The following is a 17049-nucleotide window of genomic DNA, read 5'->3' as shown; positions in this document are numbered from 1 at the left end:
CTTTTTTTAAAAAAAAATACTTATTTCTATCTTAAATGTTTTGCTTTTATAGCTGAATATAAACAAACATACAATTTTAAGGAACTTAATTAGTTTTAACGCCAAGAAAATTTCATATTAAAAATATCAATAACATATCCTATTTTGATTAATTTTTTTGAACATTTTTATTATTTATATAAAATGTAGGTTAAAATATTAATAATTTTTCGCTTAATTTAATTTAATACTAGTTATGGTAAAACTACTTTATATTTAAATGAAATATAATTTTGAATATTTCATATTTGAGCAAAAATTATTACTATTGGCTACATTTAAGCATCATTCTTTTCAAAATAATATTATTTCTGTTAAACATTATTATACATATTGATGCATAAATAGGTATTTAAACTCGCATCAATGTATTAATTTCTTTTCTGTGTTTCTATATATAATATAATAAAATACATATTCTATTTCAGTAAATATATATATATTACGAAATACATGTAATAAAAGTAATTAAGCATTGTAGATTTTCTTTTCAATGACTCAATTTATATAAAATTCACGGGCAAAGCAGCATAAGGTGTATTTTAACATTGTTTTCTAGGTGTAACGTCCGTCAGAAACAATGTATGTGCAGGTGCTTGCTTGGTTACTATGCTGTTACGCCATCTCCAGAAGCCGGGCTACAACATCCTTTCCGATCCCACCGAGTGGCCATCACCTGTTGCTCCAACATTCCCCCATTGCAGTGGCCCTTCCACCTGTGGCCAGAAGGCAGATGGAGATCCTTCCAGCACAGGAACGAGAACCTTCTTGCTCAGAGCTCCGGTCCATGTGGAGACATATGAGGCGCATGGGCCGACAGATGGAGTTCACTAATGAGATACCCAAACTGCAGGACCCTTTCACAGCCAGCGCTATGAGGTACGGCACAGGCAGGAGAAGACCGAGCAAATACCCGGACCCCAATCCATACAGCGCGGCTAAGTCTTCCATCGCAGCCAAAGAACAAGTCTTCCATAAGACGGACTTCGTCCATACCCCGAAAGGCCAGTTCGGGTCCATTGTGAAAGACCAGAACGAAGTGTACGACACTCCCAACAGGATACTGGACACCCCCGACTCGCTCGGTTTTCACGAATTTGATGAGTATCCTGGGACAAAGATAGCTGGACCTCGACGTGTCCCGGGCAGGTTTGCTGACACATCTCTGCCCGAGGAGGCTTTGGGTGTTTATGGAACCGTGGTACACTCACCAGAAGAGAGGGCACGTTTCAGGGCAAGGACAAGAAGACCACCGGATTATGGACTGAGCAGGTGAATTTGAATACCAATTATATTTCTATTTCATATTTAATCTTTAAAATACTATAATGATAGTAATAAAAAATAATCACACGTAACTGGAGACTGGAGTCAAAAGGACTCCGCATTACTTATTAACTCTGATTGTTAAGTGGCATTCTGTCCTTGAATACAATCTTCTCCTCAGTATATTTAAGATGTTGTTTCAGCAGTATGTTGGCGAAAATCTAAGCACAAATCGTATAAAAGATAGATTCTTTTTCAAAGTTTTTGTTGTTATTTATAGAGTTATTGACACCATGTCTCTGAAACTGCTCTTACTTTGAATAATGCAAAAAGAGTAATCTTAAAACAATAATTTATTATTTTTATTTTTGTGTGTTGAATTCTAACAATTATAAATATTAGTGTAATTCCATAATATCTAAACAAAATAAATACTCATTAAAAGATTGTTTAGATTTTTCTTGTAACATCTTTCCAAGCATTTAATATTATAGCATTTAACATTTTTAATATTGATATTTTTAATATTTTTGGAAACTGCATGATTTCCGGAATGTATTATTTCCAAAATAAATTCCAATGCTGTTTACAAAAGTCTAATAAGAAGAAGAAGAATGGTGTCATTTTGACTCTATATCTCTAGACGACTGAGAAAATTCATGTCTCCAGTTACTGGTTAACAATCATTTCAAGTAAGTGTGCCAAATGTGTCTCATAGGTAATTAATTATCTGAGAAATTTAAATATCGCTCATGTACCAAGTGAAATCTTTTGCTTTTTGTATCCGTAGCTCAGCGATGCTTAATTTATTTGACAGTACATTGTCACTTATGTAAATGTTGCCAGCAAAATATTGCAAAGTATTCACAAAATATCGAACCTTACCTATATTTAATTTTAATCTTTCAACAAATTTATTAAAAAATATAGAAATGTATAGAAAACCAACGATGGAGATTTCAATGAAGCTTTCTCGAATAAATGTACTTGCATATTATTAACCACATGATGTTCAATAATTATATCAAACGCTATTGGGGTGAAATATTTGGAGATTAATCGGAAAGATGCAATTAATACACATGCATTAGAAGAACCGAATGTTTATTTTGGACGTCTTTTTTAGACCGATTGATTGAAAGCAAAACAGAAACACAACTACAATTATAGTTACAATATAATATTAGATTTCATTGATTTAAGTCTTTGCTTTTTTCAGCTATTACATTTACATGTAATTGAAAGTACTTTCTGACAGACTTTCATTTGAACAGAGTTTCAAATTTTATATGTATCTACATTTTAGATATTAAATTTGTGTAACAAATTATAACCATCTAACTTTTTCCGTTTTATAGCTATCTATTAAAGTATATTCGGAGAGGAAGACAGAGAGATTTCCTTCGATTTCTTTGAAATTTTTCAGACATTTATAAATTTGGTACTCGGATGGTATATCAAATTTCATCCACTTAGCTCAAAACGTTTTCGAATATCATACTCACAAACAAGCATAACCCCAAAAAGCGTTTATCGAACTCGGAGAGGTGCGAAATGTGAATATTAATCAAAATCTGGACTTCATTTTTTTTATGAATACAATACTTTTTCACATTATACGAAAAAGTAATAAAAAATCAATGATTTAAGAAATAATACTTTTTTAGCTGCAAAAATAAGACCTCAGCAGAATTTAAAAATAAGCCCATATGTAACGCGTAGTACAGAAAGTAAGATCACAAAAAAAGAATAAACTAAATGAAACAGAAAAGATCAAGTTAAATCTGCGTTTAATTTCGTCGTGATTCATGCAATTTTAATGTATCAAGCTCGAATTTTCTTTTTCAGCGTCATCTTAGACGATGCATCATTTAAACGTTTCTTAAATCCAATCGATGAAAGCGACACTTATTGAAACTTAAGAAGTAGCAAATGAATCGTTAAAAAAACACATACATGTATGTATGTGTGTGTTTGACTTGCTATACGAAATCTGACACAATGCATTAGTGAAAAAATAATGCTGTTTTTGAATCCAATAAATTATTTTTCCTTTCCTTATAAATTTGAGAATATTTTTATAACAGCATTTCTGCACCATTATAATTGCTTTGCTAAACACACACACACACACACACACACACACACACACACACACACACACACACACACACACACACACACACACACAATCGGATGATTAATATTTTAAGACTTTTCTGTCTCGGTTTTTTTTTCACATTTAAATTAGGTACTTCGAATTTCTATCATTTGCAGTATGCATCTCTGTGATTACATATTGGAGTTACATCCTCTTTATCGAAGCACACGATATTGAATTGAAAGATCATCTTCGAGGCAGCTAGGAGAGGATAGGCGGAACTTATGATTGAATCATAAGACCTTCCTAAGATAAGTATACCTTCGCTAAGGAGATACATTATCGTCATTGGAATTAAGATAACTCGAACCCACACCCCTTATATATTCAGAAGGGAAGTGAAAACCAATCACCGTGCCAAAAACTTCATATCTCGTATCTAGAATATTCCATATGAGACATACATACCTTGTAAATTGAAGCAATTTTTCAATATTTTAATCTAATCAAGGCAGAGCAAGTGCTGTCCATTGATTGGTGGAGAGATTAAAAATTGAAACCCCCCAAATTCATTTGAGAAAAGCTACGCAATACTTCATGTCTTGGTTAATTTTAATTACAGAAGAATGGAGCTTTCTTTTTTTCCTTCTTTTCTTATAAAATGTTAGTGTAATAAGGATGTTTTACAAAGCATGATTGATAGAATTGAGAGACTGTATTAAAACCGGAGATATTTCAGAATTTTATTGATTGATTTAAACAATATAAAGTAAAATTTTTGCATCAATGAGAGCATTTTTCCAATTGGAAATGTATTACGATCTTTAATGATTCTCAAATTAGCTGTATAGTTATGATTAACGAATATTTTGCATAAAAAATAGAAAAAAAAATCCTAAATTTCAACTCAACGTTCCTCATTAGGAATATTCTTTTATGCACTTACGTTTATATGCCCATATAAATTAATATGATCTCAGTAAAATAATGCATTTTTCTTAAGAAACATACAAATTTTGCCAGATGTTTTTATTGTTCCTTGCTATTTTGAAAAATTACTAATTGCTAAAAAACATCATGGAAGTCTTAAAAAAAACTGTTTCCACAAACTATGTTTAGGGCTGATTTGATTTATTCAATAATCAAGAACAGAATTTCACTCTTTCCATTTAAGTATTATATTAACAGATTATGATTTTATAAAAATATTTTACGCACAATTTTATGAAAGAATTGCAGATTTCATCTAAAGGGTGACTATTCCTTATTATTTACTAATGCTCAAAATGGTTTCCATTTTTTTTTTCAATTTAAGATCGATATACGATTAAATGCTTTAATTTTGCTATGCCTTTCTCTTAAAATTCTTAGTTCGTTGACCTTTCATTAAGATATACTTGTATAAAAGCTTTAAATTTACGTGAAATTTATTTAATTACGTTAAAAATGTAATAAGATTTTTATACTTTATTAGTAATATTCTATTTCGTCTAATAAGACTGATATTTTAGTGTCCAGCATTTCATAAAAGTTTCCAACTATTTATTATATGGAGAAATTTTTTTTTATAATAATGGTGCTGTTATGCAACGATATTTTTCCTTTACTTTAATTATAGCCAAATTAATTCTTTATCGACTCATTATCGAGTTAGATAATGCTATAATATGCAATTAAACTATTACATAACGTCAATTACTGTTCCTATGAGAATTTTAAAAAAAGATATTTTTAGCATGTCAACAGTCTTCTTCATTTTCTATCAGAGCATTTAAGGCAATTAAAATAAAAGAATGCGTTGAGCAGAAGACAGAATTTGATAGATTACGAAATAAATAACTTCCGGCTTGGATGGAATTGAGCAATTTATTCTAAATATCGGATATGAAAGTTTAATAAGATGTTTTTAGAATAACAGAAAATTCTTCAGTTTCTGAAAAAGAATATTATTGAGATAAATACTAAAGACAACATTATATTTAATGATATTCATGAAAGGAAAATTATCTCTTATAAGCGATGTCAGTTTTTCCTTTGAAAGCTTTTCTATGCTTATGTGCTATGTAGAATATATGTTATACGCCTCCAATTTTCTGAAGTATTATCTTACTGAAGTTTTCATGTGGTTTTGTTTTAATTTATCGCCCATCTAAGTGAAGATTAATCACATGAAAGATTATTTTCGGCGAGGAAACAGTCATTTTGAATTTTGTTGAAGTGAAACGTAGCAATTATTTTGTACTATTTTTATACAGGGTATTCACTCTAATCATAATCATAATTATACAACTAATTTGAGAATCTTTAAAGATCGGAATATGTTTTCAATTGGAAAAATACTTTAAATTTTGTAAAAGTTTTGCTTTATGTCAAGTTTTGCTTTATTATGTTAGAAATAACTGTCAATGGGCATATAAAGTGCCATAAGGCACAACACAAATAGTGTTGTGCCTTATGGCACTTTATATGCCCGTTGACAGTTATTTCTCAGTGATTTAAGTCGAGTGAGAGTCTCTTTTTTTCAGTAGCTCCAACTAGGCCATGAATCCGATTTAGCTACTTAATGCGTCGCATTCGCTTGCACAGCCCCTTTTTACAGGGGGGTGAGCACACTTACACACCTCACAAATAGAACACATAAGAAGAACAACAACCATGCCCAACCCGGGACTCGAATCCCGAACGCCCAGATCACGGGAAAGACGCGCTATCCCTATGCCAGGATGCCGGCACTTTATGTTATTTAAATCAATCAATGAGGAAACAGTCATTTTTAAATCAACCAATGAGGAAACAGTCATTTTTAAATCAGCCAATGAAGAAACAGTCATTTTTAAATCAATCAGTGAAGAAACAACCATTTTTAAATCAACCAATGAGGAAAAGGTTATTTTTAAATAAGTCGATGAAAAAAAAATATCATATTTTAAATCAAGCGATGAGGAAACAGTCATTTTTAAATCAAGTGATGAGGAAACAATCATTTTTAAATCAGCCAATGAAGAAACAGTTATTTTTAAATCAATCAGTAAAGAAACGACCATTTTTAAATCAACCAATCAGGAAACAATCATTTTTAAATCAGCCGATGAAGAAACAGCCATTTTTAAATCAATCAGTGAGGAAACAAACATTTTAAAATCAATCAATAAGGAAAAGGTTATTTTTAAATCAGTCGATGAAAAAAAAATATCATATTTTAAATCAAGCGATGAGGAAACAGTCATTTTTAAATCAAGCGATGAGGAAACAATCATTTTTAAATCAGCCAATGAAGAAACAGTTATTTTTAAATCAATCAGTAAAGAAACGACCATTTTTAAATCGACCAATGAGGAAACAGTCATTTTTAAATCAATCAGTGAGGAAGCAAACATTTTAAAATCAATCAATAAGGAAAAGGTTATTTTTAAATCAGTCAATGAAAAAAAAGTCATATTTTAAATCAAGCGATGAGGAAACAGTCATTTTTAAATCTGCAATAATACGGAATAATTAATTCACCACTTCTCATAAAACAATCGTGTGTGAAAACACTTTGTTCTAATATTAAAAAAAAAGGCATTTTGCCGATTGAGAAGGCACTACCACAAACAATATTGAAGAATATATTCATTCGCATTAGTGTTCATATCTCTAAAATTGACATGTACAGTTTTAGAAACAAATGGATTTTCTATCTCAAATTTTATAAAACAACGTATTGCTGAAATCGTGCTGAAACGTCCATAACATTTCAAAGAATTGGAGGAAAATTTTGACTAAAAAATTCTTCTTGATTTCATTAGAATGTAACATATATTAAACAAACAATTCTTTGGTCATACTGTAATTAATATCAATAGGCTCAACAATAAAATTTATCTAAACACGGGATGTTGTATTGTGAATTATTAAGCAGTTGCACTTAAAACATGAAATGATGCATTTAGAAATTTTATACAATTAGTAAATAAAATTATTGCAAAATATTCTTTCAATAGAATTTATATAAAATATTTAATGCACAACTGATTTAATATCATCCATTTCAAACAGTTCAAGAAAAAAATATTCATCGGAACCTTTGATAAGTTAGTTTTCCCAAACTTTATGTATCCCTTCATTATTTACTGCAATAGTTTGGGCTGCTTTACCAAAACAATAAAAATAAATTGACTATTTCGACTAAATAAACAGCAACTAAATTAAATTCAAAAGAAATTATTATATTTATTATAATTTTAATATTTGGCTAATTTGCAAAATTGTTCAATTTAATTTTCGTCATAGTTCCCAGTTCATCAAAAATGTATCAGAAAAAATGTGTTTCAGAATTATTTAATGCATGTAAGAAATGTATAATTAAATTATTTTTATTTAGAGACATTGAACAACTAATTAGTCAATCCTGTTGCATGTTATTGGACAGTACAGTACTAAATGAAAATATCCGTTCCTTTACTATCACAGTAGTATAAAAACTTGTTCAACTAACTGAATTGATGATGAATAGATACCTACAATAAAAATTTGGTTATTTCCAGCATCTCATTACAGACTAAATCTCCCATATCCCACAAGGTATAAAACATTGTCTTCTAATTAAATCCTAGCTTTTTTATAGCAATAAGCTTATCTGTCATTTTTATTGTAATATTAGTATCATTTTTCGATTAATATAAGAGCTCTATTATGTGAAATACTTGCTGATATTCATTGCTGATGACTTTGATCTCAGAATTCAGGCTATCTATCTCGAATCTTCTACGTTTATTGATTTTCCTCAGTGAAACACTTGGTTATTTTTCTTGGTTATACTAACACAAATCTCCAAACAATTTCGTTCAGCTTCTGCAATAAGAATAATTCATTAAATTATGACTTAAAATTATGAAATGAAAACTGCTAAAATTAGATTTAAACGCTTCATTGTAATGCGCAAAAAAAAAAATTGCCTATTTATCATTAACAAATTATCTTTTTTATTGATAATTTAACTCTAGGATTAGGAAGCTTTTTCCAACAGCAAAAAAAAAAGTCGAAATAAAAACTTTATAAATTCTAAATTAATTCATTAATCATAAGTTTGATGAAAATGTGCGTTAAAATATAAATTACTAAATCAATGCCGAATATATGTTTAGGAAGTCTATGTAGTTCTTGGAACCGCTGTGCTGTAAGAACTCGATTTTCTACTAATACTAAGCAAGTTGGCAAGAAATTTGTAGAAAATGAAAATTTATTAAATTATAAAATAATAGGAAAATATTAATAATTTTCCAAATGAAATTTCTCAGGAGAATATCTTATTACCACTTTATTAATATAACATTTATAAAATCAAAGTCTCTGCCTTAATATTGTGTACAAACATAGCTGTCGCACAATCGAGAATCATGATAAATAAATAAGAAAATATTTATTTTCTTAAAGTTACTAAATTAAAAAATATATTTAAATGAAATAAAATAAATTATTGAAATGAGAAATTAAAGTGACCATGAATTAAAAAAAGAATCCTATAAAAACACTGCTTAGGGTAGCAAAATGCTTAAATTCGTCACTGTTCTGAATTAACATTTAGCTATATATAACTTAACTTATCCTCTTTTTTTCCGACTCGCAATAACCGAAAAATTCGCAATTACCGAAGCAAAAAATAAGTTCACAAAGTAACTTCATTACCGAAGCATCTAGATATTCTATTCGTAACTCGTCAATTTTATTTTAGCCAAGTTAAAGAAGAATCATTCTTATTTGTCTAATTCGAGTTACTCGTCCGAACAAAATAATGAAATTTTACATCAAATTTGGTGACAAACATATGGAATTTTTATTCCATTAAATGAGTTGAGTTTTTCAGCTTTTACGGGAAATTTATCATTCGGCTTGTCCTGTGCATGTAACCACCATTAGTTAAAATTGCAACTTATTAGCTGGATAAAATACGGCTTGCATTTTCATGACTAGAATTATGGATGTATGTTTAATTTTGAAATGAAGTATTTATATTGTTTTTATCTATTGTCATTCTGTGCATTCAATTCAAATGTATCTGAAAGTGATAATTCAAATACACAATAAATTAAATGGTTTAGCATGCAAAGTTTTCGCTTAAAATTATAAATCGATGAGCAATTTTTGAAGAAATTTTTCTAACGTTTTATTATCTATCTATCTGAAATAAAGGATGGTAATTTATGAACAAATACATTTTAAATTTCAATTAACTTTTCTTATCATTTTGGCATTCGTTATATCAAGATCCGGGTGGTTACATGTCAACAATGTAAATATTGGCAATGCATTTAAAAATGGCAATTTTAGTGCCTTTTCCTTAAAATACTAATCTGCTGATTTTTAGTTATACAAGTTAATGTCCGTTTTAAATTGTTTAAGGAATTTTCTAATACTTTTAAATGAAAAATTAAAATCATTAGCATTTACGCAATTGTTTTTCATTCTAATAATTTAAATTCAAACATAACAAAGATTTTACCATCTGAATTGTACTTGAACTTTGTAAACGCAAATTTTCTCATACTTTTTTTTAAAAAAATTTTTTGCTTTTAATCTACTCTGGTAAAAAGCACATGAAATTCCTCTCCGATAGCCATGGCCTGTACTCATTAAAATGATTTTTGACGAATAAATACATCTGTAATTTTGTAGGCTTTAAACTAAAAATAAACTGGTTTGTGGTTTCTTTATAGGTACGCTTACAATTTTATACCTTGAAAAAAAATCATTTATTTTTGATTTCAAAATCATTTACTTGTACAGCAAGGTTTATCAGAATAGTCGTGAAAGAAAAGAATATGTCCAAATTACATCCAAGATTCTTGAATCTGTTGTGCTGGCATCCGTCTTATCCAGGAAGATCCAGACAAAAACAATATCTACATCTTTTTCGCTCAATATATTTAAGAATTATTCAAAATAAAGGTCATTATAAACTGTCTGGTTTGTTGACCATATTGGTGACTCTTTTGCCCTATGTGTAGAAAATAAGGAATATCCTGATCAAATACTTCCATGAAACGTTTCCATTACCTTTAGTTTTATGAACAGTTAAAAAGATTCAGCAAGAGGATTCTACTTCATCCGGGTGAGAGAGTTTGAGAATGATATTTCTTTCTCCAAAATTCATGGGTTTTTTTTGTTTTGTTTTTAAATTTGGCATATTTTTCTTATTTAATTGCATAATTTCTGCATTTCCACAGGATATTTCCACAGGCATTTCCACAGGATATAAAAAACAAGGATATTTCAATGTTACATTTGCTGACGAAGGAAATATTTAAACATTTTGAAATATACACAAATTAAGAACTGATGTTCGTTAACCTTTATTCCACTGTTTTCAAAATTGTGGTAAAATATTGTATTTTTATTTATCACAGGACTTTCTGTATTAAAATAAATACAAATATTCGTTCTTTTTTTTTCTTTTTATATGAATCCCATGTTCCAACAGTAGCTTGCTCTTTCAAATTTTAAATATTTTATAATTTGACTGTGCTAAATCTCAAAAAAGTAGAACTGCTAAAAGTAAAATGTTTTTTTCATATTTGAAATCAATACACCCAGTAGGTCAAAATCAATTAATAAATTGCTGTTATCAAACAGATTTTTTTTCTATACTATCATTTAGATAATCCTTGATGTCAAAGTAGCAAAGGTTGTTTATTTTGGTAGTTTAAAAAAAAATTGGGTAACTAAAATGAGAAAGATACAGATGCTTTTATTGAAAATCATTGAAAAAAATTCATATAAAAAAAACTTCATAGTAATTTTTTTTTTTCTCTTTTCAGTTAAAATTAATTTCGGAAAAAGAAACTGAGATAAATTAAATGAAAATATTTCGGAACACATCATGTAAATTATTTCACATGTATAATAAATGTTAAATGTTGCCTAATGTTAAAATAAGATAATGTTAAATGCTAAATAAATGTTAAAATGAATGTTGTCTGGAAAGTCAAATTATGCTATAATGAAATTCAGAAAACAAGTCCCAATTATATTCTTATCGTTGAGAACTAATTCCACGCACTTTCTAATTAAATGATAACAAAAGAAATCTAAATTTGGACTTCTAAATCAGCGGTTTGCTCTGTGAAACGTTCCGATAAATTTTTTATCATGTTTTATGCAATTAATAAAACGTATAGTCAATAAAAATTATCACGTTTAAAAAAGAGTCTGATAAAAGTGTTATGACTGTTACTTCCTTCGGTTAAATTAAATCATCTCTTCATTATCTTCAATGAAATGGAAGATATAATTCACTACTGGGATTATAAAATTTTGAAGCAATAGATTACATAACTGCGTTTCTTAGTAAAGTCCTTTTAAATAGTTATTCTAATCATTCTGTTACGTTTTCTTAAACCGAACTCCTTTCGCAATCGCTTCGGTATGAAAAGAATTAATTAGTAAGTACGAGCAAATTTTAACCGATTATAGTTAAATCTTACATGAAAGCTTCTAAAATAGTATTTATTGATCCAGTTTTAAACATTCCTTTCAAAATATACCAAATAATTGCAGATTCAATTGTTTGCCAACGTGTACTAAAGTAGCTGTAATCCAAAATTTATGATAACTTAATGAAGATACATTTTATAAATACACGACAACTTTATATTCAAGGAAAAAAATTCATTCATTTTGTTTGCACAAGCAAATTGTTCTGATAACAATAAAGAAAACAAACATATGCAAATGAACTCTTATAGCTGGAAAATTACAGTACTAAATAAAGGGAAAATAAAAATTGAATGTTTGAACTCTACTTAAAATTATAAAAGCCCCGGAAAATCTGAATTTTAATTTTGAGAATTTTTGAATAAAATAATTATTCTCGAAATTTGGAAATACCTGTAAAATATTTATTTTAATAGTTCATCATTAAATCAATACATGGCTCACTCGTGACTTGGCTAAAACTCGAAGGAAATTATCAATTCTTTAGAGAATTAATAAATTAAAGATGCTTTTATTTTTTGTGTCGAATTCGCCTAATATCACAACATAGTTTAAGAAGCAAAAATTGCAGATCTTTATCAAAATTAAGAACCACTTAAGAAATGTTTTACGTAAACCTTTATATCACGTCTCTGCTTAAAATATAACTTTAATTAAGCTTATATTTTCATAATATCGTCGATACATCTGAGACAGTATAGACAGAAAGTGCGTGGTCCCAATTGTTAGCATAATAGTTAAAAGCAGATATTAATTTTTTATTAATTAGAATATTTAATTAAAATTAAATTTGTATGGCTTTCCTCTTTCCTGGAATTATTCTTCACCGTTATTTACCTAGTTATAAAATGAATAAAATTAAAAAGTTAATAGTAATTGAGTTAAAATTATAAAGGTTTGATTTTTTTTCTCAATTTTCTGCTGTGTTCTAAGAAATCCCATTAAAAAGCTTATAATTATAAGTATTTTAGTATATATATAATAATTTGTATTATATATAATTATATATATTATAATATTAAACTATGAATATTTTAAATAATTGCCATTCTTATTACTTGCATTTAACTCACTACCACTTACTGCAGCTACAATTCAAAATGAAGAAGGAAAAATAGTCCATCAGTCACAAACAAATATCTTTGAATAGTTAACTTTTTAATTACTTTAAATCAAATTTTTCTATGGTTACTGTGAAAAGTAATAAAATTTCACATTTAAAAACAATAATGGCAAATCCTTAATGGATTAGAAATTATTCATGTGAGGTCATAATTCTGATGCAAATGTAACTACTGAGTTGTGAAAAGTACTGGTCTTGAAAATTCGAAAAGAATATTATAAGCTTATATCAAACTGTGAACTTATTTCTTTAGGCCAGGTCAAATTATGATAAAAAACAAAAAATAATGGATTTTTTTTTAAAGTGAAACCGTCTGCACTGTGTTAGATTAGCGCCATTAGTAGAAGTTTTAAACTGAAAAATTCCGAGTTTGAAATAGGCAAATATATAATTTTAGAAAAGATACATTGAGTTTTATAATATTACCAGTCATTTGGCTAATACATATAATGACTATGGAATTAATTTTGAGTTTTTGCTACATTTATCAACAAATAAAACTAAAGCAAATCGCCAATATTGTTCTTAGAAGGTACGATTATTTAGAAAAAGAGTACTTCAATTTTTCAAACATAAATTGCAGTACTTATTGAAAAAAAAATCATTTTTTTATTCTTTATACAAACACAGATCTCATGTATATGTATTGTTTTTTTCCTTTAGTCGATTCTAATTATCAAAAGTATTATCCATACTAATAATAGTTTGATTTTAATATTCACTTTCCCTTTAAATATGGGCAAAAAGTTGTGGTTGTCTGGAATAATAATATTTATTTTTAGATTGAAGCGTATATTAATTGGATATATAACTTGAGAAAAATAATGATCTTTTTTTTGTACGCCGGAAAAATAGTATCGCTTATCAAGTTTAAGCATACTCATCATATTGAACTAGAATTAGTTTCCAGGTAAGATTCAAAACCCATTTTCTATTTTAAAAATATTCTATATAAGATATTAGTAACCTTAGATCAATAAAATTATTTTCAAAAATTGTATATAATCATTAGATTTAAGTAAATCTTTCTATTCTCTCATTAAGGTGTTCCTCTTTTCGCGTATTAACGCACGTATAGACCTTAGTTAAAGCTGCGAATGCTTCGCGTGGCATTGACTACCAATTGTTACGAAATATGTAGATAATAGGCATGATTTCAATAATTTTAATGAATCTTTCTGCGATTTTTGGTTATAAATATGGCCTGGTATGTGACTATTAAACAATTCCCCCGAATATTGAATTTTTATATCAAACACTTTCATTCCTATTGATTCAAATCAAAGTTTAACGTGGAATGTTATTATATCCATTAGAGCATATATCAAATTTTATTTATTTAAGCCACAGCGTTTAAATACATGTGAAAGTACCAACCGACAGATGATAAACCTTTTTAGAAAATTGGTTCCAAGTTTAATAAGCATCAATATTTACGATGCCAAATTATATATAAAATCTTATTTATCTTGACCTTTAAGTTTTGTTTTCGTCACATTCACTTGTACAATATCTTTGTAAAAAACTTCGATTCTACACGACATATTGCTCTTCAACAGTTTTTAAATAAAATGTAGAATTTAATTGAACACAAGTAACTTTAAGACTTCTCTTTTTTCTGAGACAGCTGTTTTTAGCTTTCTGATGAATTTCTAGTTCGCTGCTGAATCAAGAAATCTTTCAAGTGAAATCTATTCCAAAATAGAACTAAAGAACAAGAAAACGCCTACTGTATTTTTAGAAAGAGTTGTAGTTTCTATAAATAACTTTTAGTATCTTTAGTATTCGTTTAAGTTGGTTTCGTTTAATTTAGTTTTTTTTTATATAATTCGGCACAATTACTTTATTTTGAAATATAGAAAATAATTATTTTCTATAAAAAGTCTTGGTTGAATCTCTTTATATGACAGTTTTCAAGAAGATATTTTTAGTTTCTTTATAAGTTTGAATTACTCTTAAATCAAATACATTATCAGTAATTTTCTTGTTATAATTTGCAGAACTATTATGAGATTGGAGCCGTTATTTTAAACAACGGATGTCCCAAAATAACTTTAAACTTTTCTCGAATTCCTAGTTCTACCATCAAAGGGAAATAAATTGATTACTCCCTGATTCACCATAAAAATATATTTTCTTCGCTAATGTACTTTTAAAAGCTATAAAACCAAAATGTGGTTATTTTTTCATTTCAGAATTATCTAGTTACGAGAATTAATGTAAAAAATCCTCTATAACTAAAAGCCTGCCTCTTTAGATATTTTGTTCTTTTTCACATTAAAACAAATATGCGGTCAATAATTTGTAATAGAAGTTGATGTCTTGATTGCGATATAGAAAGCATATTCGATTAGAGATTTCTCAAAATTATGCTTACGAAATGAAAGGTAAAGATAAATATAAAGAAAAATTGAAAACGCTTTGATCAATTTATTGAAATGGTATAAAAGTTTAATAGAAATTTATAAATATCAACAAAAATTGAAGAAATTGGAGGCACAACTAAGGGAAGCTTTAGATAGATCTAAATCATAATCAAATTCGTAATGTATATAAATTTTTATGCAACGAATGGTTTAATTTTTTAATAATAATTAGTGCACTTTACAGAACTGTTCTTATAATTCTCTAATCGCATGTTTTTGCAGGTTTTGTTTTGAATTACAGATTTTATCATGTGAGAACAAGATGTTGTTTTGGTTAGGAGATTTTGAAGCTCGAAATCGCGCAGGCGATGAATAAAGCATAAATGGCAATTTTCATCATCATCTTTTAATCGCATATATTTTTTACCTGCTTTTGCCAATATTGCATTATTATTATTATGTATGCTTTTTTGACAGCAGATGCGTTTTAAAAAGTTTGATGTAGAACTATGACACCATATCTGTTATTTCATCTCAAAACCGGTCGATATATATATAAAATTAGTAATAAAAACCAAGTTAACAGGAAAAAAATAGAATCAAAATTTTCTGTTAACTTGGTTTTTATGACTAATTAGTCTAAATTCATCTGTGTATTAGTAGTAGGTGCATTTGCGCTCTCTAAATACAATAATGCTTATTCTACTCAATATATATATATATATATATATATATATATATATATATATATATATATATATATAAGGATGGAGACCGACAGAGAAATCTCGCGATTGTTTCAAACCGGTTTAAACTGGTTAATGACTTAAATTAATTAATACAAATATTGTCTTAAAAAATAATAAGGTTCTCACATGTTAACTTGAAATTTGCGATCGTAGATTTCATTAAAATTTTTAATACCTTTTTGTTTGATATTTTTTGTTTTTTTTAATACGCTGATAGAAAGAATTTCTTTTAAAACTAATTTCATATTTATTGTTTTCTAAGTTTTTTTTAGATATTATATATATATTCATTTTGACTTAAAAAACTATGTAGACGCTTAAACATTACACACGAATGGAATGTAATGACGCTAACCCTGCAACGCCGAATACAAACCACTGTACCAAATCGGCTGGATTTATGAAATTTTTTACTTCACTTCTTTTTCTTAGAAGACCTATAATTTAGATGTGAAAAATAACTTTCTATTACTGCTATATATTTCAGTGAATAAGTGTTCTAATTTGTGCAGAATTTATATGTTATTGTATCTTTTTCTATACTGGCACATTGTGAAATATTTTACCAAAAGATACGTTTTATATTAACATAAAACATGACATAAAAGCGGCATTCAATTGTAATTTTCAAATTTCTAAAGAAAACTAAGGAATTTCGACGTAGAAAAATACACATAAAACTTAATTTTTCTTCTCTAATATGTATAGATTTTTTTTTAACTTTTACACTATAAGAATGCTTCCCTATATTTAAAAAAAATTAGAGAAATCGTATCGCTGAAACCTTCTGACATACTTTGAGAAAAAAGTTATCTCTTCTCCCTCATCATGAACTTTGAACTTCGAACAGAGATTATGCAGATGCTCTGAGTTTTATTTTCAGAATCACGCATATGGGAATTTTTAGCTTTGTAGTTTAATAAAAAAAATTAA

The 17049-nt window shown here is 28.0% G+C and overlaps 1 protein-coding gene across 3 annotated transcripts in view; it reads left to right on the top strand.

Annotated features, from left to right (window-relative positions):
• Window positions 1-17049, top strand: part of LOC129987636 (uncharacterized) — a 363982-nt gene that overhangs the window by 123514 nt on the left and 223419 nt on the right. For all 3 annotated transcript variants that reach the window (XM_056095596.1, XM_056095597.1, XM_056095595.1), the window contains exon 2: window positions 599-1311. In XM_056095596.1, coding sequence (XP_055951571.1) covers window positions 620-1311 — 692 coding nt within the window. In that variant the 5' untranslated portion in view covers window positions 599-619. The remainder of the gene's footprint in view (window positions 1-598; window positions 1312-17049) is intronic.

Source organism: Argiope bruennichi, chromosome 10, assembly GCF_947563725.1.
Source record: "Argiope bruennichi chromosome 10, qqArgBrue1.1, whole genome shotgun sequence".
Classification (NCBI taxonomy): Eukaryota; Metazoa; Arthropoda; class Arachnida; order Araneae; family Araneidae; genus Argiope; species Argiope bruennichi.
The sequence above is the reverse complement of the archived record's forward strand: the minus strand, read 5'-3'. Positions and strand labels throughout refer to the sequence as shown.